At 35.1% G+C, this 19,912-nt stretch overlaps 1 protein-coding gene across 3 annotated transcripts; it reads right to left on the reverse strand.

Moving 5' to 3' along the window:
* Positions 1–6,646: 6,646 nt before the first annotated feature.
* comm2 lies at positions 6,647–19,339 on the reverse strand. 3 transcript variants are annotated; one of them, XM_014238281.3, is made up of 3 exons: positions 19,162–19,339; positions 16,875–19,090; positions 6,647–7,738 (listed from the first exon to the last, which is right to left on the reverse strand). In XM_014238281.3, the coding sequence occupies exons 2-3, from the start codon at positions 17,365–17,367 to the stop codon at positions 7,155–7,157; spliced, it is 1,077 nt and encodes a 358-aa protein (XP_014093756.2). In that variant the 5' UTR covers positions 17,368–19,090; positions 19,162–19,339; the 3' UTR covers positions 6,647–7,154. The 3 variants fall into 3 exon arrangements, with proteins under 3 accessions (XP_014093756.2, XP_014093754.2, XP_014093755.2); XM_014238279.3 differs by having other exon boundaries at positions 16,875–19,095; XM_014238280.3 differs by having other exon boundaries at positions 16,875–19,095; positions 19,150–19,339.
* Positions 19,340–19,912: the final 573 nt, after the last annotated feature.

The following is a 19,912-nucleotide window of genomic DNA, read 5'->3' on the forward strand; positions in this document are numbered from 1 at the left end:
GTCAACAGTTTGATAGGCACTGCAAAAAAAAAATAAAACAAAAAATCTAAAAGCATTAACTTTCTATGCTGTCATTTGAATAACAAATTTACTCAAACAAATCCTTAAAGGAAGTAAAACACCACGTATGGCTAAATAATAAATATGGTTTAGAAGACCAAAAAAAAAGTTTCTAAAGCACTTCAAACTAAAAAGTGTAGAATAATTCGTAATATAAACTGACAATAATATTGACTATAGAATACTTGTATTATTTTGAGAAAAGCGTGGGATGTTTTGTGTCATATTTTCCAGTAGTTAGTAGAAGTAGTTCCCAGGCTTTAACGTTTCGGGGGATGTTGTATCTGATTGTGTTGATATTTCCGATAAAATATTTTTAACTTTAGTTTAATTTTGTTAGATCGGTTAGGTTAGGTTAAGAGGGCATCTCACTTTGACAGCTCAGAACGCCGGTCCGTTGTGGTAAAAATTCTATATAATTGATCATAAGACAAATTTGTTCAGACGGTTAATATCAGTTTCTGCCTCCTGTCTCCTGGTTCGCCGAAGGTACGACTGCCTAGTTGTTTCAACCTCAGTCTTGCAAAACAGAACAATGGACGAAAAAGCACCTAGATGCTTCCACCTCGCCCTCTTCCATACCGCTTTGACAGTTTGCGTTCGAAAAGATTTTTATGACGAATATCTATTACACTATGTCCAGTAAGAACCCCCTGCGTTTTACTCTAGGCAAAACTTGCAGTCGTAAAGGAGTGGGACGTCGACCAGTTCCTGCTAAACAGAAGCGCGGTCTATTGGTCGAGTGCTAGAATGCAAGAAGCAATTGAGATCCCAATCATTTCCATTACCATCTGAGCGGGGCTAGGGTGCCCCCACTGACTATTGTAGTTCACCAACTTTGTAGCGATTTCGCTATGACCAGGCACCCAAACGATTCTGATGGTGAAGTAGCTTGATGTTACTTCTAGTGAGCACAGACACTTCTTAACTAGCTTTGAGCGCACAGTTAAAGAGCTTAGCGTTAATATTGCCGCTCAGCTGTCGGAGTGAATGCTCATCACCCTGGAAGAGGCTACACTTTATAATAGTACGTCTACCCCCTCCCTAATAGCAGTCACTTCTGCCTAAAAAACACTACAGTTGTCCGGTAGCCTAAAGCTAAGATTAACGGAAAGCTCTTTACAGAATACTCCCCTTTTAACCTTCCCTACTAGTTCGTCCTATTCTTGAAAAAGCCCCTTGGATTTAAGGATAAGCTCTAGGGATTTCACGTTATCAAAAATTTTAAGACGCTTTTGTGAGATAACAAATTAAAACGTTCGGAACAGTTCTAAACCCTCTATTTTAAATGTAATAATTTTTAAAACTTTCCTGATTAATATAAATATTAACTTTTAATTAACAATTTTTTAGAGGATGGTTGAAGGTACAACAAAAAAATGTTTTGGTGCCGAAAAAGTTGGAGTGTTTCTTACTTCCTGGTAGCATTAAACATTTTCTCGTGCAAAACATTCTCAGATTTCTATAACATTTTTGCAGAAGAGATGAACGAGTTCAGTAGGCAGTATACAGTTGCCCCCTAGCCGCAAAAAATGTGGTTGCCTAGCAATCTAAAATTATTCAACTAATAAATTAATCAGTAACATTTTTGTTTTCAATTATTAAACTTAATTAATCTGTACGAAACCAGTTTAAGTGTTTGAATTACATTTTACATAAGCTTATGCATAAGCTCAGCTATGCTATGTACCATATAGTATAAGCATAAGTATGCGGCCGTTTAAGTACGTTCGATACGGCACACTTTAGCGGCGTATTCTTTTTCACTCTCGGTCACGTTTGTTTACGTTTTGCTGCCCCATAAGTAGATATGTATGCAAGTGCAGAAGTGTTGTTTTACTTCTGATCGCATTTCAATTAAAAAACTGATAATTATTGTACTTAAGCGTAGTAAACATAATCAGCCTTGACGAACCGCCATCAAGTCTGGCCGTTTTTAAATTGTCGGTGAATTTAATTTTAACATATTGTCCACTTCCAGAACGATCGGTCTGCTATTTCCATACATACACACTAAACTATATGAGTGCGTATGTGTGAAGTGATCTCTTGCTGACACCGTCTCTAACATAGAGATGACCAATTTTTTCATTTATTTCTTTGGTTTGAGATTTTGATTACGCGTTGATATATTCACCTTAAGCACAGCTTCATCTTTATCTTGAGTAATTATGCAAACACCTTCGCACCTTATGCAAATTCACAATGCATGGATTGAAAAAGGCATACAAGATTTTAAAGTGTTCATTTCGAGTTTTTGTAATCATACTATTTAAATGGAGACAGGTATAACTTAATCATAACAAGTAAGGAAGGGCTAAGTTCGGATGTAACCGAACATTTTATACTCTCGCAAAGTCAAATGGTATACTCGTTTGAGATTTCTTTGTGGATTGACTGATATTTTCGGTAGAAGGTCAACTATAGGCACTGGGGTCCACATATTTAGTACTTAGGCGTTCGAACAGTTTTGGTTCGATTTAGACAATTTTTGGCCGCAAGGTGGCATACTTTAATTGCATTATTCACGCAAAGTTTTACCCCGATATTGTCATTGTTACCTGATTTGCATAGTGAGATAAAATTTAATGTCTCTGGCGTGTTTAGTGCTTGATTTATCGCGCTTTTAGTAGTTTTTAACAGTACCGTTATATGGGGAGTGGGCGGAGTTGCCACCCGATTTCACCCATTTTCACACTGCAGGTAGAGATTCTAAAAACATTTGCTTCTAGTGAATTTTGTTATCATAGCATTAGCGGTTTAGGAGATATGCACATTAAACCTATTAGAGGCGGGACTACGCCCACCATTAAAAAAACTTCAGATGCCACTCTCTAATGTGATTCTGTGTACCAAATAACAGTCTTGTATCTTATTGCGGAGCTTAGTTATGGCAAGTTATTTGTTTTTGATTAATGGCATTTTGTGGGCGTGGCAGTGATCCGATTACGCCCATCTGCAATACCAACCGTCTCACGGTACCAAGAAACATGTCTACCAAGTTTCATAAAGATATCTCAATTTTTACTCAAGTAAGAGCTTGCACGGACGGACGGACGGACAGACGGACAGACAGTCACCGGATTTCAACTCGTCTCTTCATCCTGATCATTTATATATATATAACCCTATATCTAACTCGATTAGTTTTAGGTGATACAAACAACCGTTAGGTGAACAAAACTATTATACTCTGTAGCAACAGGTTGCGAGAGTATAAAAATTATGAAACATTAAACACGAAACGATGCATTAGTAAACATATTTTTTTAAAACATTATAAGATAACTGAACTCAATTAAAATTTTTCGCTAATAATCTCAATTGCTTGCAGTGGAGCTATAGAAGTATTCAGCTTTATTATAAAGATAAGGGTTTGCCATTTTGTCTTAGAAATTGTCCATTTGACGATGATGAAATATGTGCTAATGATTCCCTTGGCGCATAGTGCACACCCATTTTGACTTTTTGAGGCTGTAACGGTGATTCAAAAATTGGTTGTGGATTATCATCACTCCAAATGCTACAATTTTGTTTATTAACGTACCCCTTCAACCAAAAGTTATGTTCCTCGCTAAACAATATTTTCTTGTGAAAATCGAAATCAGTGGCCTTCTCGGTTTGGGCCCATTCACCGAACGTGCGACGTGTTTAATGGTCGTTCGGGTTGTTCATTATAAAATGGCAAACCAAACTAAATATAAATCAAGTAAAAGCTGTCAAAAAGACTAACTCCGAAAAACACACGTCTAAAAAAATATATATATATCTGATATAACTATTAGCCAAGCATTATAGAAACAAGATTGTCACATGCCATGTCCTAAACCAAAAAAAACTTTCAAACTTTTCTAACAATTTCAAACAAGCAGTTCCCGTCTTTCATTCAAGACGTCAAGAACTAGTATTCTGTTAAACGCATCCGCAAAAGGGACGAATATTTCTAATTCATTTACTCTCGCAACATGTTGCTCCAGAGTATAATAGTTTCGTTCATCTTACGTTTATTTGTAACACCTAAAACTAATCGAGATATGTATATATTTATATACATAAATAATCGGGATGTTGAGGCGTGTTGATCCGTCCGTCTGTCCGTGAAAGCTGTAACTTAAGTAAAAATAAAATAAAGATATCTTGATGGAACTTGATATACATATGTACACGTTCTCCGGCCCCACAAGAAGTTTGGTTATTGTGGTTTGAAAATCTTTAAAACATGGGAACATACTAAATCAGAAAACAGCCACACCTACTTCTCATATATCACAATTGTAAATTCCATTTGATTCCTTCACTTTACAGTGCAGAAATCAAGTAATAACGAAGATATCACAATAAAATTCTGCACAAAGAGTATCTTTATAGCATGGCATCTTACGTCTAAAAACTGTCGAAATCAGACCATAACTTCTTAAGTCCCCAGATACCGTATATGCGAACCTCAGTCCCTTTAACTAATACATGTATGGATTTTATTAAACATTTTTGTAAAATTCTCAGATATATTATTGAAATTTGTGCCGAAAATTAATAAAATCGTTTAATTACAATACTAAGCCAAGCTCCCATATACCTAATATAAAAATTTCAGCCCTCGGATTTTATATCTAAATCAGTCAATATATAAGATATCTTAGCAAACAACATATAATCTTGGCTATAATATAGTTTAATGCAGAAAATATGTATGTATGTAAAATCTTCAGCAAATTACCCCATTTCCCAGCGACTATGTCGCGTATGTCGATCAGTGTGTAAGTTATCTTCCCAAAAGTTAATCCAATCTTTCCCTAGCCCCAATATATCCGATAAAGTGATTTTCGACTGTTCACCTTACTTCGAACCGTTTACGTCGGTGAATAAAACACATATTTTAATGAAATTATGTGCACACGTTTTTTTTATACTCTCGCCACCTGTTGCTACAGAGTATAATAGTTTTGTTCACCTAACGGTTGTTTGTATCACCTAAAACTAATCAAGTTAGATATAGGGTTATGTATATATAAATGATCGAAATGAAGAGACGAGTTAAAATTCGAGTGTCTGTCTCTCCGTCCATCTGCCCGTCCGTCTGTGCAAGATGTAACTTGAGTAAAAATTTAGACATCTTTATGAAACTTGGTACACATGTTTCTTGGTTTAGTTCGAGTACAAATTTATTTATATAGATTTCTTAAGGTATAGCGAATCACCCATTTGGTGTACAAAAAGCGAAAAATCGAAGCCCGATGATATGGTACTAGTATCCCTTCCAAATATGTATCTTTAAAACTTACGAAAACACAATCAAGTTTGACTTTATTAGACTATTTTAGAAATTTCTCGAGATCTAACATTGTAATATCTAAAAAAAGGATGTAAACTATACGAAAATGTGATTACAACCGAAACTTTCGAGAATGTTGTCAAATCATTTGTAATTAGTAAGCTTCCTTTAGTTAAATGAGATTTTGATAATAATATTAGGTTTTATTAGTTTAATAGTAGCTTAATAAAACTTGAGTAGCATCGACTAATTATTAGATATAATCAGATCAAAAAATTGGCGCTTATAATGATTGTTATAAAAGAAATGGTGAAATCAGTCTTACCTTCTGCTCAAATATAAACGAGACTGGCTCAAAAAATAAAAACGGTTAATTATTCTTCAATATTTATTTTATCCCCTTCAAAATAGTCACCATTAGAGGCGATACACATATGCCACCTTTTTTCCAATCTTCATAACACTTCTGGTAGGCCGCTTTAGGTATGGCTTTCAGTTCCTTCTTCGAATTCTCTTTTATGACTTCAATCGACTGAAAATGCTTTCCACGAAGCGGCAATTTGAGTTTAGGGAAAAGAAAAAAGTCACACGGTGCCATGTCGGGTGAATACGGTGCTTGCGGAACAATATTTACGTTGTTTTTGGTCAAATAATCGCGTACAAGACGAGACGTATGAGCTGGATTTTGGAACAAGTCGAGCAGACACACGTCTCATGCCCAAAACATCGTGAATAATGCTATGAGCGGATCCATTTGATATGTTGAGCTCACTAGCTATCTCTCTTTCAGTCACACGACGATTTTCCAACACAATTTTCTTTACTTTTTCGACGTTTTCTTCGTTTATTGACGTTGCTGGACGACGATCATGGGGTAAGTTCTCCAGCGATGTACGGCCGTCCTTGAACGACTTATACCAATCAAAAATACGTGCACGTGATAGACAAGACTCCCCATATGCCTTCTGCAACATTTTCATTGCATCCGTCGCACTTATTCCATTGGAATAACAAAATTTCAAACAAACACTTTTTGCTCAACGTTAATTTCCATAGTAAAATTCGAAAAACACACTCGAGGTTGACTTGTTTATAGTGCCTTAAAAAAAAAAACTATGTGACAGATCGCGCTCAAATTTGACATGTAAACATATAACAGTCCTGCCAACCTAAACAAAAAAGTATGGCCACATGTCATGTCCTTGTCGAGTTATGGATAAAGTCTCGTTTTGCGTTGAGCAGAAGGTATGTTTTTTTGTGAACACCAGTTTTAGAAATAGTTTGGTCACGAATCAATTATAAGAATAATGCAGCCTTTTTTAAAAACTTGTTTATTTAATTTAAATAATTCACATCTATCTTCTTTAACTATTTTAATAAATAATTAATTAGGATGGTTTTGAAGGCGTCTTTCATGTCTACATTCGCATTAAAAATACACAAATCCCTTATAATATAATATACAATATTATAAAAGAACTGAAACTCTGGATCAAAACTGGTAATCGTACTTAACTAAATCTTAAATCAGACTTAAATTTGTGCAGAGCCATCACAGTCGTTTCATTTATGACATTTACAAATTTCCAGTTCTTTATTCTCCAGCAAAAATTGCATTTTCGCGCTGAACAATAATTGCACTGTCAGCATAATAAATTACTACTAAAACTAAGTACAAAACAACAATCAGTTAAGGTAAACAATATCACAGTTGCGATGTGTAGATGTGTAGTCGAATTGACGGATGTCAAACTTCTACACTCGAGAGTCACTTTTGACAATTACGGAACATGTCTGCGACATTCCGCCGTTAGGGGTACAGTTAGTATTTATGCGTCGCACCGTTATCACTGGATGTTGTTGTTACTACCGTTGATGTTGTTGTTGTTGTTGGCATCGTAAGAACTGTGTGGTTTTCACTCGCTTGTCCTACAGACTTGTTCCCCGATTTCTCAATGACTGTTGTCAAAGTGACAGCTGCTGCATGCAACAAGTTGTGTGGGCTATTAGCCTCCTCGTAAGTGGGCAAAACAGCGTAGTCTCTACCAGCCCGCACTATACCCGTTGTTCTTGTTCCAGTTGCATGCATCAGTTGTTGTTGTACAGCATTCATTGTTGGCAACAATGGTGTTGTCACTTCAACGAGTTGTGACTGAGGCTTTGTTGGTTGTAAAGGTTGTTGTTGCTTATTAGTTGTTGCTTTCTCGTTTACGTGGAATACGCTGAAGACGCTCGGGTGCACAATAAGACAGGATTGCGGTGATTTATTGAGCAGCTCCAGTGCAACTTCGTACGAAGGCAAGCCGGAGACGAGTGTGTATTCGGGCACAGGATCGTCAATATCAGAATGCAATTTCGTTGTTTCACTCTCGTGTCCATTGCGGGATTGCGCCACAGTGTTTCGGTCTGAAAGTGGGTAGAGAATAAAAGCAAATTGTTAGTTACGAAGAGGAAGGGGATTTTGTAGACAATAAATTTAGACATATATGTATAAAGTGAATAAATTTAAAGAGTAAATGTAATTGCATTAATGAAATTATGAAGAAATAGGTAAGAGTTTCAACAGAAAAAAAATGTTTTTCAAAATTTCAGTATTTTTTCAAGTCAGTATATAGTAATGCTTTAATATAACTTTCGAAATTTTATTTAGCTGTAAAAATTGCGTTTTATTTATTATTTAGTACTAATTTACTAATCTACTAGATTTTAACAAAAAATAACATTAGATGCCTGTATATTAAATATCAAACATTGTCAATTTTTCAAACAAAATATAAAAATAATAATCAGTATACATGTATAAACATTGAAAAATTTTGCTTTAAATTCTCTACTGACGTGGGTTGAAGTCAACGATCGCAATTTAATTTTGTAAAAATAACCGGCAACCCGCTTTAGTCTACATCCAACTTCTACGTTATTATGACGTTGTACAAATAAGGAAAAAAATACATAGTATTTACATACCATACACTATTGCGAATATATTTACACGAAGCAATGCATATAATATCTATTTATTATTAATTCTGACCTATTTTTGACATTTTGCTGTTAGTTATTACGAATCTAATTAGTTTTGAGCTGCTTAAATATTGACACTGATCATCTACTCGTGTATTGCGTCAGTTGCTATAAGTCTTAAATTTATTTTACATAACAAATATATTAATTAAAGCAAGAAAACACGTTAACTGCGGTTGCACCGAAGTTGTAATACCCTTCACAAATAACAAAGTTTTGATCGGTGAGTTTGTATGTTATAGTCGTCTTACATCGGCGGTTCCGACAACCGATATCTCAAATACTGAGGAAGTAGATCACATATATACAGGCAGACGGACAGACGGACATTGCCCAATCGAAACAGCCCGTTAAACTAATGCTTTTATATTATATGTATATACTATTACATATTATATTTTATTTAATAGGGTCTCCGACGTTTTCTTCTGAGTGTTACAAACTTCATGGGAAACTTAATATACCCTGGTATACTAATATATAAACCAAATAAAAATTAATTGAAAGTGTTTAAGTTTCCTGCTTTTATGCCAATAAAAATTAAATATAAATGAATGAGTAGATTACAGCACAATATTTTTGCAGCATTCAAAAATTGTTGAAATATGTTTCATGCGCCCTTTACTGGCTAATTGATATATAAATACTCATAAAGCAGTACTTTCACTAAGTACATACATATGTATTGTATGTATGTGACTCAATATACCTATATATAGTAAATATTATATTAACTCATAGCTTGTACGCTGTCTGATTGTTTGAGCGGTAAGTTTTATAAAGCGTGGTTTGTTATGAACTGTACTTGTTATACTCTCGCAACCTGTTCCTACAGAGTATAATAGTTTTGTTCACCTAACGGTTGTTTGTATCACCTAAAACTAATCGAGTTAGATATAGGGTTATATATATATAAATGATCAGGATGAAGAGACGAGTTGAAATCCGGGTGACTGTCTGTCCGTCCGTCCGTCCGTCCGTCCGTGCAAGCTCTAACTTGAGTAAAAATTGAGATATCTTTATGAAACTTGGTAGACATGTTTCTTTGTACCGTGAGACGGTTGGTATTGCAGATGGGCGTAATCGGACCACTGCCACGCCCACAAAACGCCATTAATCAAAAACAAATAAATTGCCATAACTAAGCTCCGCAATAAGATACAAGACTGTTATTTGGAATCACATTAGGTAGGGGCATCTGAAGTTTTTTTAAAAGTGGGCGTGGTCCCGCCTCTAATAGGTTTAATGTGCATATCTCCTAAACCGCTAATGCTATGATAACAAAATTCACTAGAAGCAAATATTTTTAGAACTTCTACCTGCAGTGTGAAAATGGGTGAAATCGGGTGGCAACTCCGCCCACTCCCCATATAACGGTACTGTTAAAAACTACTAAAAGCGCGATAAATCAAGCACTAAACACGCCAGAGACATTAAGTTTTATCTCTGAGATGGTATAAATTGGCTTTATAGGAATCGCGTTCAAAATTAGTCAGTGGGCGTGGCACAGCCCACTTTTAGGTGAAAACCCATATCTTGAGATCTGCTTAACCGATTTCAACCAAATTCGGTGCATAACGTTCTTTTCATGTTTCTATGTCATAGTGTGAAAATGGGCGAAATCGAACTACAACCACGCTTACTTCCCATTTCAATTCCATCTGATTCTTTCACTTTCCACTATGCAAATCAGGTAACAATGATTATATCGGGGTAAAACTTTGCGTGAATAATGCAATTAAAGTATGCCACCTTGCGGCCAAAAATTGTCTAAATCGAACCAAAACTGTTCAAGCCCCTAAGTACTAAATATGTGGACCCCAGTGCCTATAGTTGACCTTCTACCGAAAATATCAGTCAATCCACAAAGAAATCTCAAACGAGTATATCATTTGACTTTGCGAGAGTATAAAATGTTCGGTTACATCCGAACTTAGCCCTTCCTTACTTGTTTGTAATGTTTTTTGTTGCTTGTTTTGTAATACAATTTCTTTATTTCACTTTTCGATATTCAAATTGACAATTTTTTTAAAGTGAGAACAAAGAGTTAAATATTCTTTTGGAGAGATTATGAACTAATATCCTTTTCCGGGATAGGGAGATACGAATAATAGCAATAACACTGGTAAACAGAATTACATTTTTTTTGTTTTATGAAGTTTAAAACTGTTTCTTGCTAATTTGGCGCCGCTGATTTCACATCTAGTCTCAGTTTATTTTTAGCAGCTCTAGATTTAGTGATAGAGGTAGAGGCTTACTTCAATTAATATTTAGTGCAATAAATTTCATTATACTCTCATGTCTTTATATTTAGAGAATGCCGTTTAAATGCTTCAATTCTATAATTCTATAAACAAGACCTATTTGGACTGCTTTGGTAATAAAATACATAGAACTGACTGATATGCGTCGATCTTAAAATGGTAAATTTTCTTTTGGGTCAACAAGGAGGATATACCCAATACCCCTGTTTCATGTGCTTATGAAATAGCCGAATCCAGACAGAACACTGTATAAAAAGTGTTATTACCCCTCTTCATATAAAATTAGGTCTGATAAAACAGTTTGTAAAAGCTCTAAACAAGGATGGGAAATGTTTTATATACATATGTAAGTAAAATATTTTCGAAATTGAGCACAGAAAAAATTGAAGCTAGTATAAGTATTTGATGGTCCTCAAATCAGGGTACTAATAAAGGACCAACATTTTAATGATAGTATGACAGATAAGGAGAAATCTGCATGAATTGAATTGATTTGGGTTGAGAAAAATTTCTTAGGAAATAGAAATTCTCCAGACTACATTCAACACATTGAGTACTTCCAGAGATGTTTTCATCAGGATATTCACACTATGAAAGAGTGATACCAGGGTCATTGGAATGCAAATATGATGGCTGGTTACTGTTGGAGCGTTCAAAATAAGACCGATTGAGGCTTCTACTCATACAAGAAAAGCACATAAAAGAAAGTTTGTTTATTTTAAGTAAGAAAAATATATAATATTTTTTTATACTAAAATTGTGGTATATTTGGCTAAAATGTAATATGTTCATATTTCGAAAACTAGAGCTGCTAGAGAAAAACTGACTACAGAATTTCAAATTTTTAGATTAGATCGACTGAACAGAATCGGTGGAGGTGTTCTATTTGCCGTGCATTCCTCTATCCCATCTGAAAATGTTCTTGTTTCAGGGACCGACTCATTTGAATTTAAATGTATTAGAGTCTACGTTAATAGTTGCTTTATTTATTTAACCCTATCTTATATGCCACCCCATTCGGACTTATCTGCATGCTTCTTTAATAATAGAACCAAATTAATTTGATTCCGAATAAATTTGGTAAATGCTTAGATTTAGTAGATACCTCTTCAAAGTGTTCCGTTATTCAGAGTAATCCTCTTGTTCTACCAGAGGAATCATATTACCCTGATTTGGAAATATCTGTCGAAATCTCAGGCAATGTACGGGATAATAATCATCAAACTTCGTTCTTCTGTACTCGGTTTAACTTTGAAAAAGCTAATTTTAAAATGTTAAATACAGAACTTTCTACAATAACATGGCCTAATTATAATGGTGATATTGAATTGAGTGTCTCTCATTTAAATAGCATTATTACGAAATTATTTGAAAAGTATGTTAAAATAGTTATTGTGAATAAAAGTAAAAGTATAAGTCCGTGGTTTTCGAAAGAGTTATATAAATTGAAAAACAGAAAAACTCGAGCCTTTAAACATTTTAAAAAAACCGGTTCACTTATCGACTATTCTAAATATTCTCTGTTGCGTCGACAATATTTTGACCTAAACAAAAAATGTTATAATAATTACTTAAATAAAGTAAAAAAGAATATTGTAAGTAATCCAAAATCGTTTTATGATTTCGTCAACTCCAAACGCAGGATTTCCAAATTTCCGTCCGCGATGAAATACAAATCTATCATTTCAAGTGACAATGATAATATATGCAATATGTATGCAGAATTTTTCAAGTCAAACTACTGTAACAATTCTTCCAAAACTTTTTCTTAACAGCACGAGCTGTGTTCGAATACTTTAATTAACGCTCCAATTATTTCTGAAGAATACGTCCTACTTAATTTAAATAAGTTAAAACCATCTTTTAGTTACGGCCCAGACATGATACCCTCATGCTTCCTAAAAAATAGTGCCAAATATATTTACTTGCCTTTGACAAGGATATTTAATTCCTCTCTTAAACACGATATATTTCCTTCAATATGGAAACATTAATTTATAATTCCTTTGCATAAAAGTGGATTTAGATACAACATTGAAAACTATAGAGGTATCGCAAAACTATCAGTTATACCTAAACTGTTTGAAGCTATCATCACTGACTAACCTTTTCGATTTCTCCGTTAATTTCCTCATCTCATCTCATATAACAAACTTGCTTGAATTTGTAAACCATGTATCATTGGGTTTTAGGGAACATAAGCATACGGATGTTATATACACAGACTTTAGCAAAGCTTTCGATAAAGTAAATCTCTCGATTCTCATACATAAACTTGATCTGCTGGGCTTTCAGCCAAGATTCCTTCAATGGGTATCTTCCTATCTTTATAATAGAACACAACGAGTGATATTTGAGGATACACCTTCAGATACAATTAATGTTTCTTCAGGTGTTCTGCAAGGTAGTCATCTTGGCCCTATTCTGTTTTTGTAGTTTATTAACGAGATCTCTTCAGTAATAGAATTCTCAAAAATTTTATTATACGCCGACGACGTAAAACTTTTTAAATCATACACTTCAACTGAGGAAAGGTCTGTTGCAACAGACTTAAACAATTTGGTTGCATGGTGTGATAGAAATGATTTGCCATTGAATCTCAATAAATGTGAGATGATGTGCTTTTCCCATAAATCTGTGCACCACTCTTGTTATGTAGTAAAACACCATATTCTAGAGCAAGTTTTTAACTATGTTGATTTGGGAGTTAATATGGACTCTAAGCTTAATTTTAGTCTTGAAAGCAAAAGTTGTCCTCAGTTTTGTTAAACGTTGGTCTAAAGAATTTAGAGATCCGTATATTACTAAAACACTTTATACAACTTTGGTTAGACCTATATTGGAATATGGCTCTGTTGTATGGAACCCTAACTACCAAATCCATTCTGACAAGTTAGAGTCTGTTCAAAAAAATTTTTACTTTTCGCCTTAGCGCATTTCCGATGGGATTCTAGGGTAAGTCTACCTCCATACACTAGTCGTTTAAAACTTATTAATCTACTTACACTTTCTAGTCGTAGGGAAATGCACGTATGCGGATTGCGCCCCTCGCGTCGGTTGGGCGGGAGGAGGATAATCGTTGGGTTATTATTAAAAGAGGCTATATTTAATATATTGAGTTGTTATGGAAAACGTCAACCATATGATCGAAATTCTTTATATTAGGAATATGATGTTCAGATTAAGGTCTAGACCAATTCCATGTAGTAGTATTATAATTTGACCAACCTGCGTCGTTTAAAGTCAGATGAAAAGACTGAATTCATTATATGGGGTATATTGGGGGAAGAAAAAGGGGCAGGCTGATTGTATTGATTTGGACATTTCTCATGTTAACAAAATTGCGACATAATATATCAGAAAAGGATTTTCTCTGAATTTTAATAACATATCCCACGGATTGATCGATATTTTCAATAAAATGTTCGCTGTAGGAATTGGGGTCCACATATAAGACCGATTTTGACAACTTTTGGTCATAAGGTGGCCTACTTAAAGCGCTCTTTTTCATCGATTTCATCCATTTGTACAGTTTCTTTGGGGGTGCTTAAGGGATTTGTTCTGAGCGAATTTGGTTATTGTACCTTATGTGGGTTAAGAGATATATATATTAAACCGTTTAGAGGGCGGAACCACACTCATTTTTCCAAGATAGACAGACGGATGGACAGGTCTCAATTACTAAAACTATTTTACCCTGTAGCGACATGTTGCAAGAGTATAAAAATTGTTGTAAGGTGGTATACTGCGTATGTTTGTATATATATGTATGTATGTATACTCCATGCACCTCGTCGTTCCCGAAAACACTAAATCAAAATTACTGACATTTTCAAGGCAGTTTTACGTAAACTTGAAACTATGGGTACTTTTCCAGTTAAACTATGGGGCCCAGAGTTGAATTATTGTACTATAACAAGTTGAACTCGGACAATAAGCTTGCTTCACATTACAGCTTAATTTATCAGTTTGGTGTAGGTAATTCTTTGCTTTTTTTTAATTCTGGAAATCATAACATCAAACCATTGGTCCGTGCGAAAAAAGTTCTAAATTCTGAGTAGCTAAAATTGAACACTCAAGGTACACTTAGGTTAGGTTAAATGGTCGAACGCAACAGAGATCTCACTTGGACAGCTTATAACGCCGGCCCTTTGTGGTACTCAGAACTCCCAGAGGATTGATCATAAAAACCCTCATGAATCGACGAAGCGATCTTTCCACTTAACTCTCCTCCATACAACTTTGACAATTTGCGTCCGACTGAATTTTTAGCCTTACAGCATAAATGCCTATTGGACAATGCCCAGTAAAAACTCCTACAATTGCTGCAAGATTAACTTTGCGAAGAGCAAGAAGTTCAGAGACATCCTATGTTCCACTCTAGGCCAGCAGTGCGCAGAGGCTGGTAGTCGACCAACACCTGGCACGCACACGCGGACTACATATGTTTAGAGCTAGACCGCAAGATGACAACGGTGATCTTACTCGTTCCTATTTCGATGTTAGCTGGGTAAGGGTATCTCGTATATTTTGTTGTGACAATCATACATACTTAGCCATACATGTATGTATATATATATATATGTGCGTACATATATAATATAATAAACTTTATTATATATATAAATTAAAAGCAATTATCAGCGCCCTTTAAAATGTTGACAAATGAATACAGATTGCAAAACTTCCCTTTCCTTTCCCACATAATAAACGTTTTGCGCCCCTACGTGCTTTCAGAACGTCTGCCATTCGAAAAAACGCGAACAATGCCATACAAAGCTGATAAGAGCAACCGCAGGAAATTTTAGTCAATTGAAAGTTATCGGATATCTAAATCATAAGCCACATAAATGCTGCAAAATGCTGGTATAAAATCTTAACATACCTATATACATACGTAAGTACACATGTGTGTATGTGGGAGTGTGTTTGTGGCTTTCGCTTAAGAACTTCTTCGAAGGTACGTCGCACGTTGGCCAAATGCTTGAACGAGTTAATCATTCAATTAATTTCACTTTTGACTATTTTTGCAAAAAAGTTCGCATTTTGTTACGAATATGGGGCCAATGGCAAAGCGCGTAAGCATTTTCATACTTGGCTTTATTTGTCGACTTATGTATTATACCTACGTATGTGTATATGGACATGGTCTGTGGCCAATTGAGTGTGCATAATAAATGGCAAATACGCGCACAACACACACACACATACATACTAACTTATGTACAGATGCATGTTGAGAAATCTTTAGCAAATAGGCACACCCGTGTGAACACCGCAGTAAGCAGACATACACACGCGCAAGCTAATTATATTTACAAGTGTGTATGTGCATGCAGCTAACCGTCAGTTGTAACATATGGATTGGATTTTTCAATACCTATTGCAGTTGGACAAACATTGATACTTAATAAATAAACATACATATAATACATATGTACATATACGCATATTTACATACATGGTTTAAGTATTTAAGCATACAGAGGCGAATTCTTGTTGTTGATTTTTTAAGCTCAAGGTAAGACGCAGACTTGCAAAAATGCGTACAAATTGGCAAATAAAACTCAATATGAAGGGAAAATACGCAGTGACTTCAAATTAATTGAACGGAGGTAGGGAAGGGCTTAGTTCGGGTATAACCGAACATTTCCTACTCTTGCAACTTTTCCGAATTTGTATTATATACTTAACATTAATTTGTAAAAATATAAAATTCCATTAACACATATTTTTTGTTAAAATAATTATTACACCAAAATAGTTTCACAAACTTAAAATATATATACACGTATATACAAGTATCATTGTATAAATGTATTGACAAATTATTAAAAGTTAAATAAAAGCTGGTAAAAATTTCAGTTGAATAAAATCAAATAAAGAGGAATCAGCCAAATACTATTGAAATAAGCAAAAATGTTTTAAGTTCAAAACTTTATATCTATATATTATATATTAAAAGAAATTAATTCGAAATAAGTTACACTAAGTATTTTGATTTATATATACATATGATACAGAAAATATAACTTAAATATGGTTTATGCATCAAATACACTAATTAATTTTGCGTTTATTAATTTTTGTCGATTTAAACTCTTTTAGCACATTAACCCCAAACAAATGTACATACCTATGTATTGGCAATAAAAATATAACTTAAAACTTTATAAACCGAAACTTCACAAAATTGAATTTAATTGTTACACGTAATAATCACTTAATTTGTTATTACAAATACTTTAACTTACAATTTCTCTTCCAAGTGCGGAACTGATGATAGAGAAAGCAGGAGCAGACGCAGAACACCATTGAGGTGAGCACGAGTGTGAGCACAATACCGATCCACACCTCGTTCATGAACTTGTCGTACTCCAGTTGGCGCTGCAACTCGTCCACTGCATCAAAGCCGGAAGAATCGATCGAAACATGATTCGGTGGCGGCGGCATACCGAACATATCTATATCGTGTTCGCTGCCTCTCAGGGAAGCCCCAACAACCGGTGAATTGTCGAATTTTATATATTTTTTCAATTGTACGGAATTGAGCAGCGTCGCGCCGATTTTTTGCAAAAAATCACTGGATGCTCTGAGCGTGGACGTAGATGGGTTTACGGTGGGCACTGTGGGCGCGGCAGGAACTATAATGGTTTTGCTATTTTCGAGTATATGTTGCGCGTACTTGTCCAGGGGTGGCAGTTCGTGTGGCTGTTCGAAATTTAATGAACGTGCGAGATCTTCCATGCTAGCGTTTATACGGCGTACACTCGAAATGAAGGTACGATATCACTTTCTTGGGTCGACGACTTTCTTGTGTCTTTCTTTTTTTGTTCAAAGAGCAATGATTTGTGTTCTGTGTGGCGGGTGTTTATTTATTTTTTATTGTTTTGTGGGTTTTGCGATTTATAAATTGGGTCTCATTTGAAATTCCTTTATCAGTGTGGTGGTCTTTTTACTTTCTCCCGGCGTACGTTGCGTTTTCCTTTTATCTCTGACACGCTTTATATTATTCGCTTTTCTTTGTTACGATACGACTGAGTTGCTACACTTTAAACTTTTTAGAAATCTTTTTTATTTCACTTCGCGTTTCAAAAGCAGTTAGCAGAAGATCTAGTACGTCTGTCGCTAACGCAATCTCTGTTTAAACTGTTGGCTGTAGCGTAGATACGCAGTTATAAGATACTCCGCACTAGCGGTAAGAGATAACCTCAATTCTGTAACGACTCTCACACTGCTTAAAGTAAGTCTCTCCGCAACGCTGATCTTCTCAAAACGAACTAACAATGTAAAGACTCTAAGACTCAGTGTCTTTCGCGGTAGTTTGAGTATAATTTTATTAGCAGGCGGTATTATAGGCTTGAGCATGAACTGTGATTGAAGGGAAACTACGATGTCTCATTATCACTCGTACGTTCGCTCTCCGTTTAACATGCTTTCCACTTGCAGTCTGTGCTCAGCACGGCATACCGGCTACCTGTTCTTAGTCAATTATTTTGCTTTGCTCAACATTTCTACTGTACATTTTTGCCATGTCTTCACTTCTTTTTTTCTCTTTTCGTGACGGTGAGTTTACAATAAAGGCCTAATTTTCTTTCGGAAATGGATTTCTGTCAGTTTAAGTGCTCTTTACGCCGTACGTACCCTCACACCTAGAATGGCTGCTTAGGACCGCACTGTGCGAATGCTTTACTACCGTCTGTTCTTGCTCATTTGCCGCTCGGTTACGCATCAACAAACAACAACGAGGCACATCTTTCCATTCTTCGATTGTTCTTCTACCATTTCTGTATAGATGGATGGTTGGTTGGCTGGGAAATGTTTCGCTAGGCCACCAAAAACAAGAACATTAATTCGTGTTGTCTTGTATTTTGTACGTGTGGCAGCATAAAACGATCGTATTCTCAGACATAATTCGTGTTCTATTCTACATTTTCGAAATGTCTCTGTTTGTGTTGAAACCTCTAGATACATACGTGCATATGTGTCCGTATGTCTGCATGTGTGTTGGTTAATTTTTGTGGCAAAAACAAGGAAAGAAGAATAGTTGTCTACATACAATAGATTTAAATTATGTGGCCCATAATTGGCGTTACAAAACAATTTTGAGGATGACAAACAGACAAGATTCCTTGTTGCTGTCTTTATTTTGGTTCGCAGAGCAACACATTTATCCAGCAACACTATCAAATGACATTCCAATCGTATTCATCATAGGTTTTTTTGTGCGTCTTTCGCTCCAAGTTTCGGTGCTCCAAGTACTGTGGAGTCTATTGACGAGTAATATTAAGACAGGTTTTGAATTTCTGACAGCGGCTCACTAATGAATTTTTTTAGAATTTGGGTGAATATTTAAAAACATTTACATGTAAATGTTTGTAGTTTCTTGCTCCTGCTTCCTGCTTCTTGTGTGCTCATTATGTTTTTAATCTGTCTGTTAAATATGATTTATGATGTCGTAGATTTTCACCTAATCTGCATACATACATAAATATATGTGTGTACAATTTATTTATATATAAAACATACGGAAATATTTACAATAAAGCTGATCCATCCTAAGGATGATGAAGTTTGAATTGCTCTCTTTTTATGGGTTCACACAAACCACAAGACCGAGCGTTCACCGGTCACCGGAAATGTATAGACGCACTATTTCAAAGTCTTTGATATAATATTATATTGATAAGCTTAAATAATTTTTCAAAGACTCAGTTTGGATTGGATTGATTTAATATCCGATTGTTACTTGTGTACAGTTGAGTAAAGCATTTTCACCGCATAGTAGTTTTGTGGAACTTAAACCCTAGATGGTACCAGGGACGAATTATTATAGCGGTTTGGTGATTAAATTAGGGATTGGGGAGTAAATCTTCAAAATATTGGTCAAATATGCGCGGAACAATCAAAGATGGAATTTAGATCGATTTAGTAAACTAGTTTAGTGAGTATCTAGGGTGCAATTTATCGTAGATTTGCATTTTTATACACTTATTCCGTGAAAACCGTCAATTTATAAGACAATTATGGTCCATTGATAATAATCCTAGCTAATCTAGCTGAAGCTGAACTTTAACATAAGGAAAGTAAACTAGCTGTTAAGATACTGATAAATAACTAGAAGTAACACTAATCGGGAACAGATTTAAAAGTTGTGATGAACTGAATCCAATACATCCAAAAAAATGCCACACACATATGTACATGTAAAAAAGACATTCAGACATGGGACTTAAAGCAAATATCCTAATATTATTTTATTTCAACTATAATCTATTTCAGTTAGGGGTCG

Source organism: Bactrocera oleae, chromosome 6 (assembly GCF_042242935.1).
Source record: "Bactrocera oleae isolate idBacOlea1 chromosome 6, idBacOlea1, whole genome shotgun sequence".
Taxonomy (NCBI): Eukaryota; Metazoa; Arthropoda; class Insecta; order Diptera; family Tephritidae; genus Bactrocera; species Bactrocera oleae.

Bases quoted from the DNA above. Each gene is read 5' to 3' on its own strand.
- comm2 (XM_014238281.3), bottom strand. From the start codon at position 17,367: ATGGAAGATCTCGCACGTTCATTAAATTTCGAACAGCCACACGAACTG. The intron at 7,739-16,874 runs GTAAGTTAAAGT...ACCCACTTTCAG, and splicing joins CCGCACTTGGAAGAGAAATT to ACCGAAACACTGTGGCGCAA.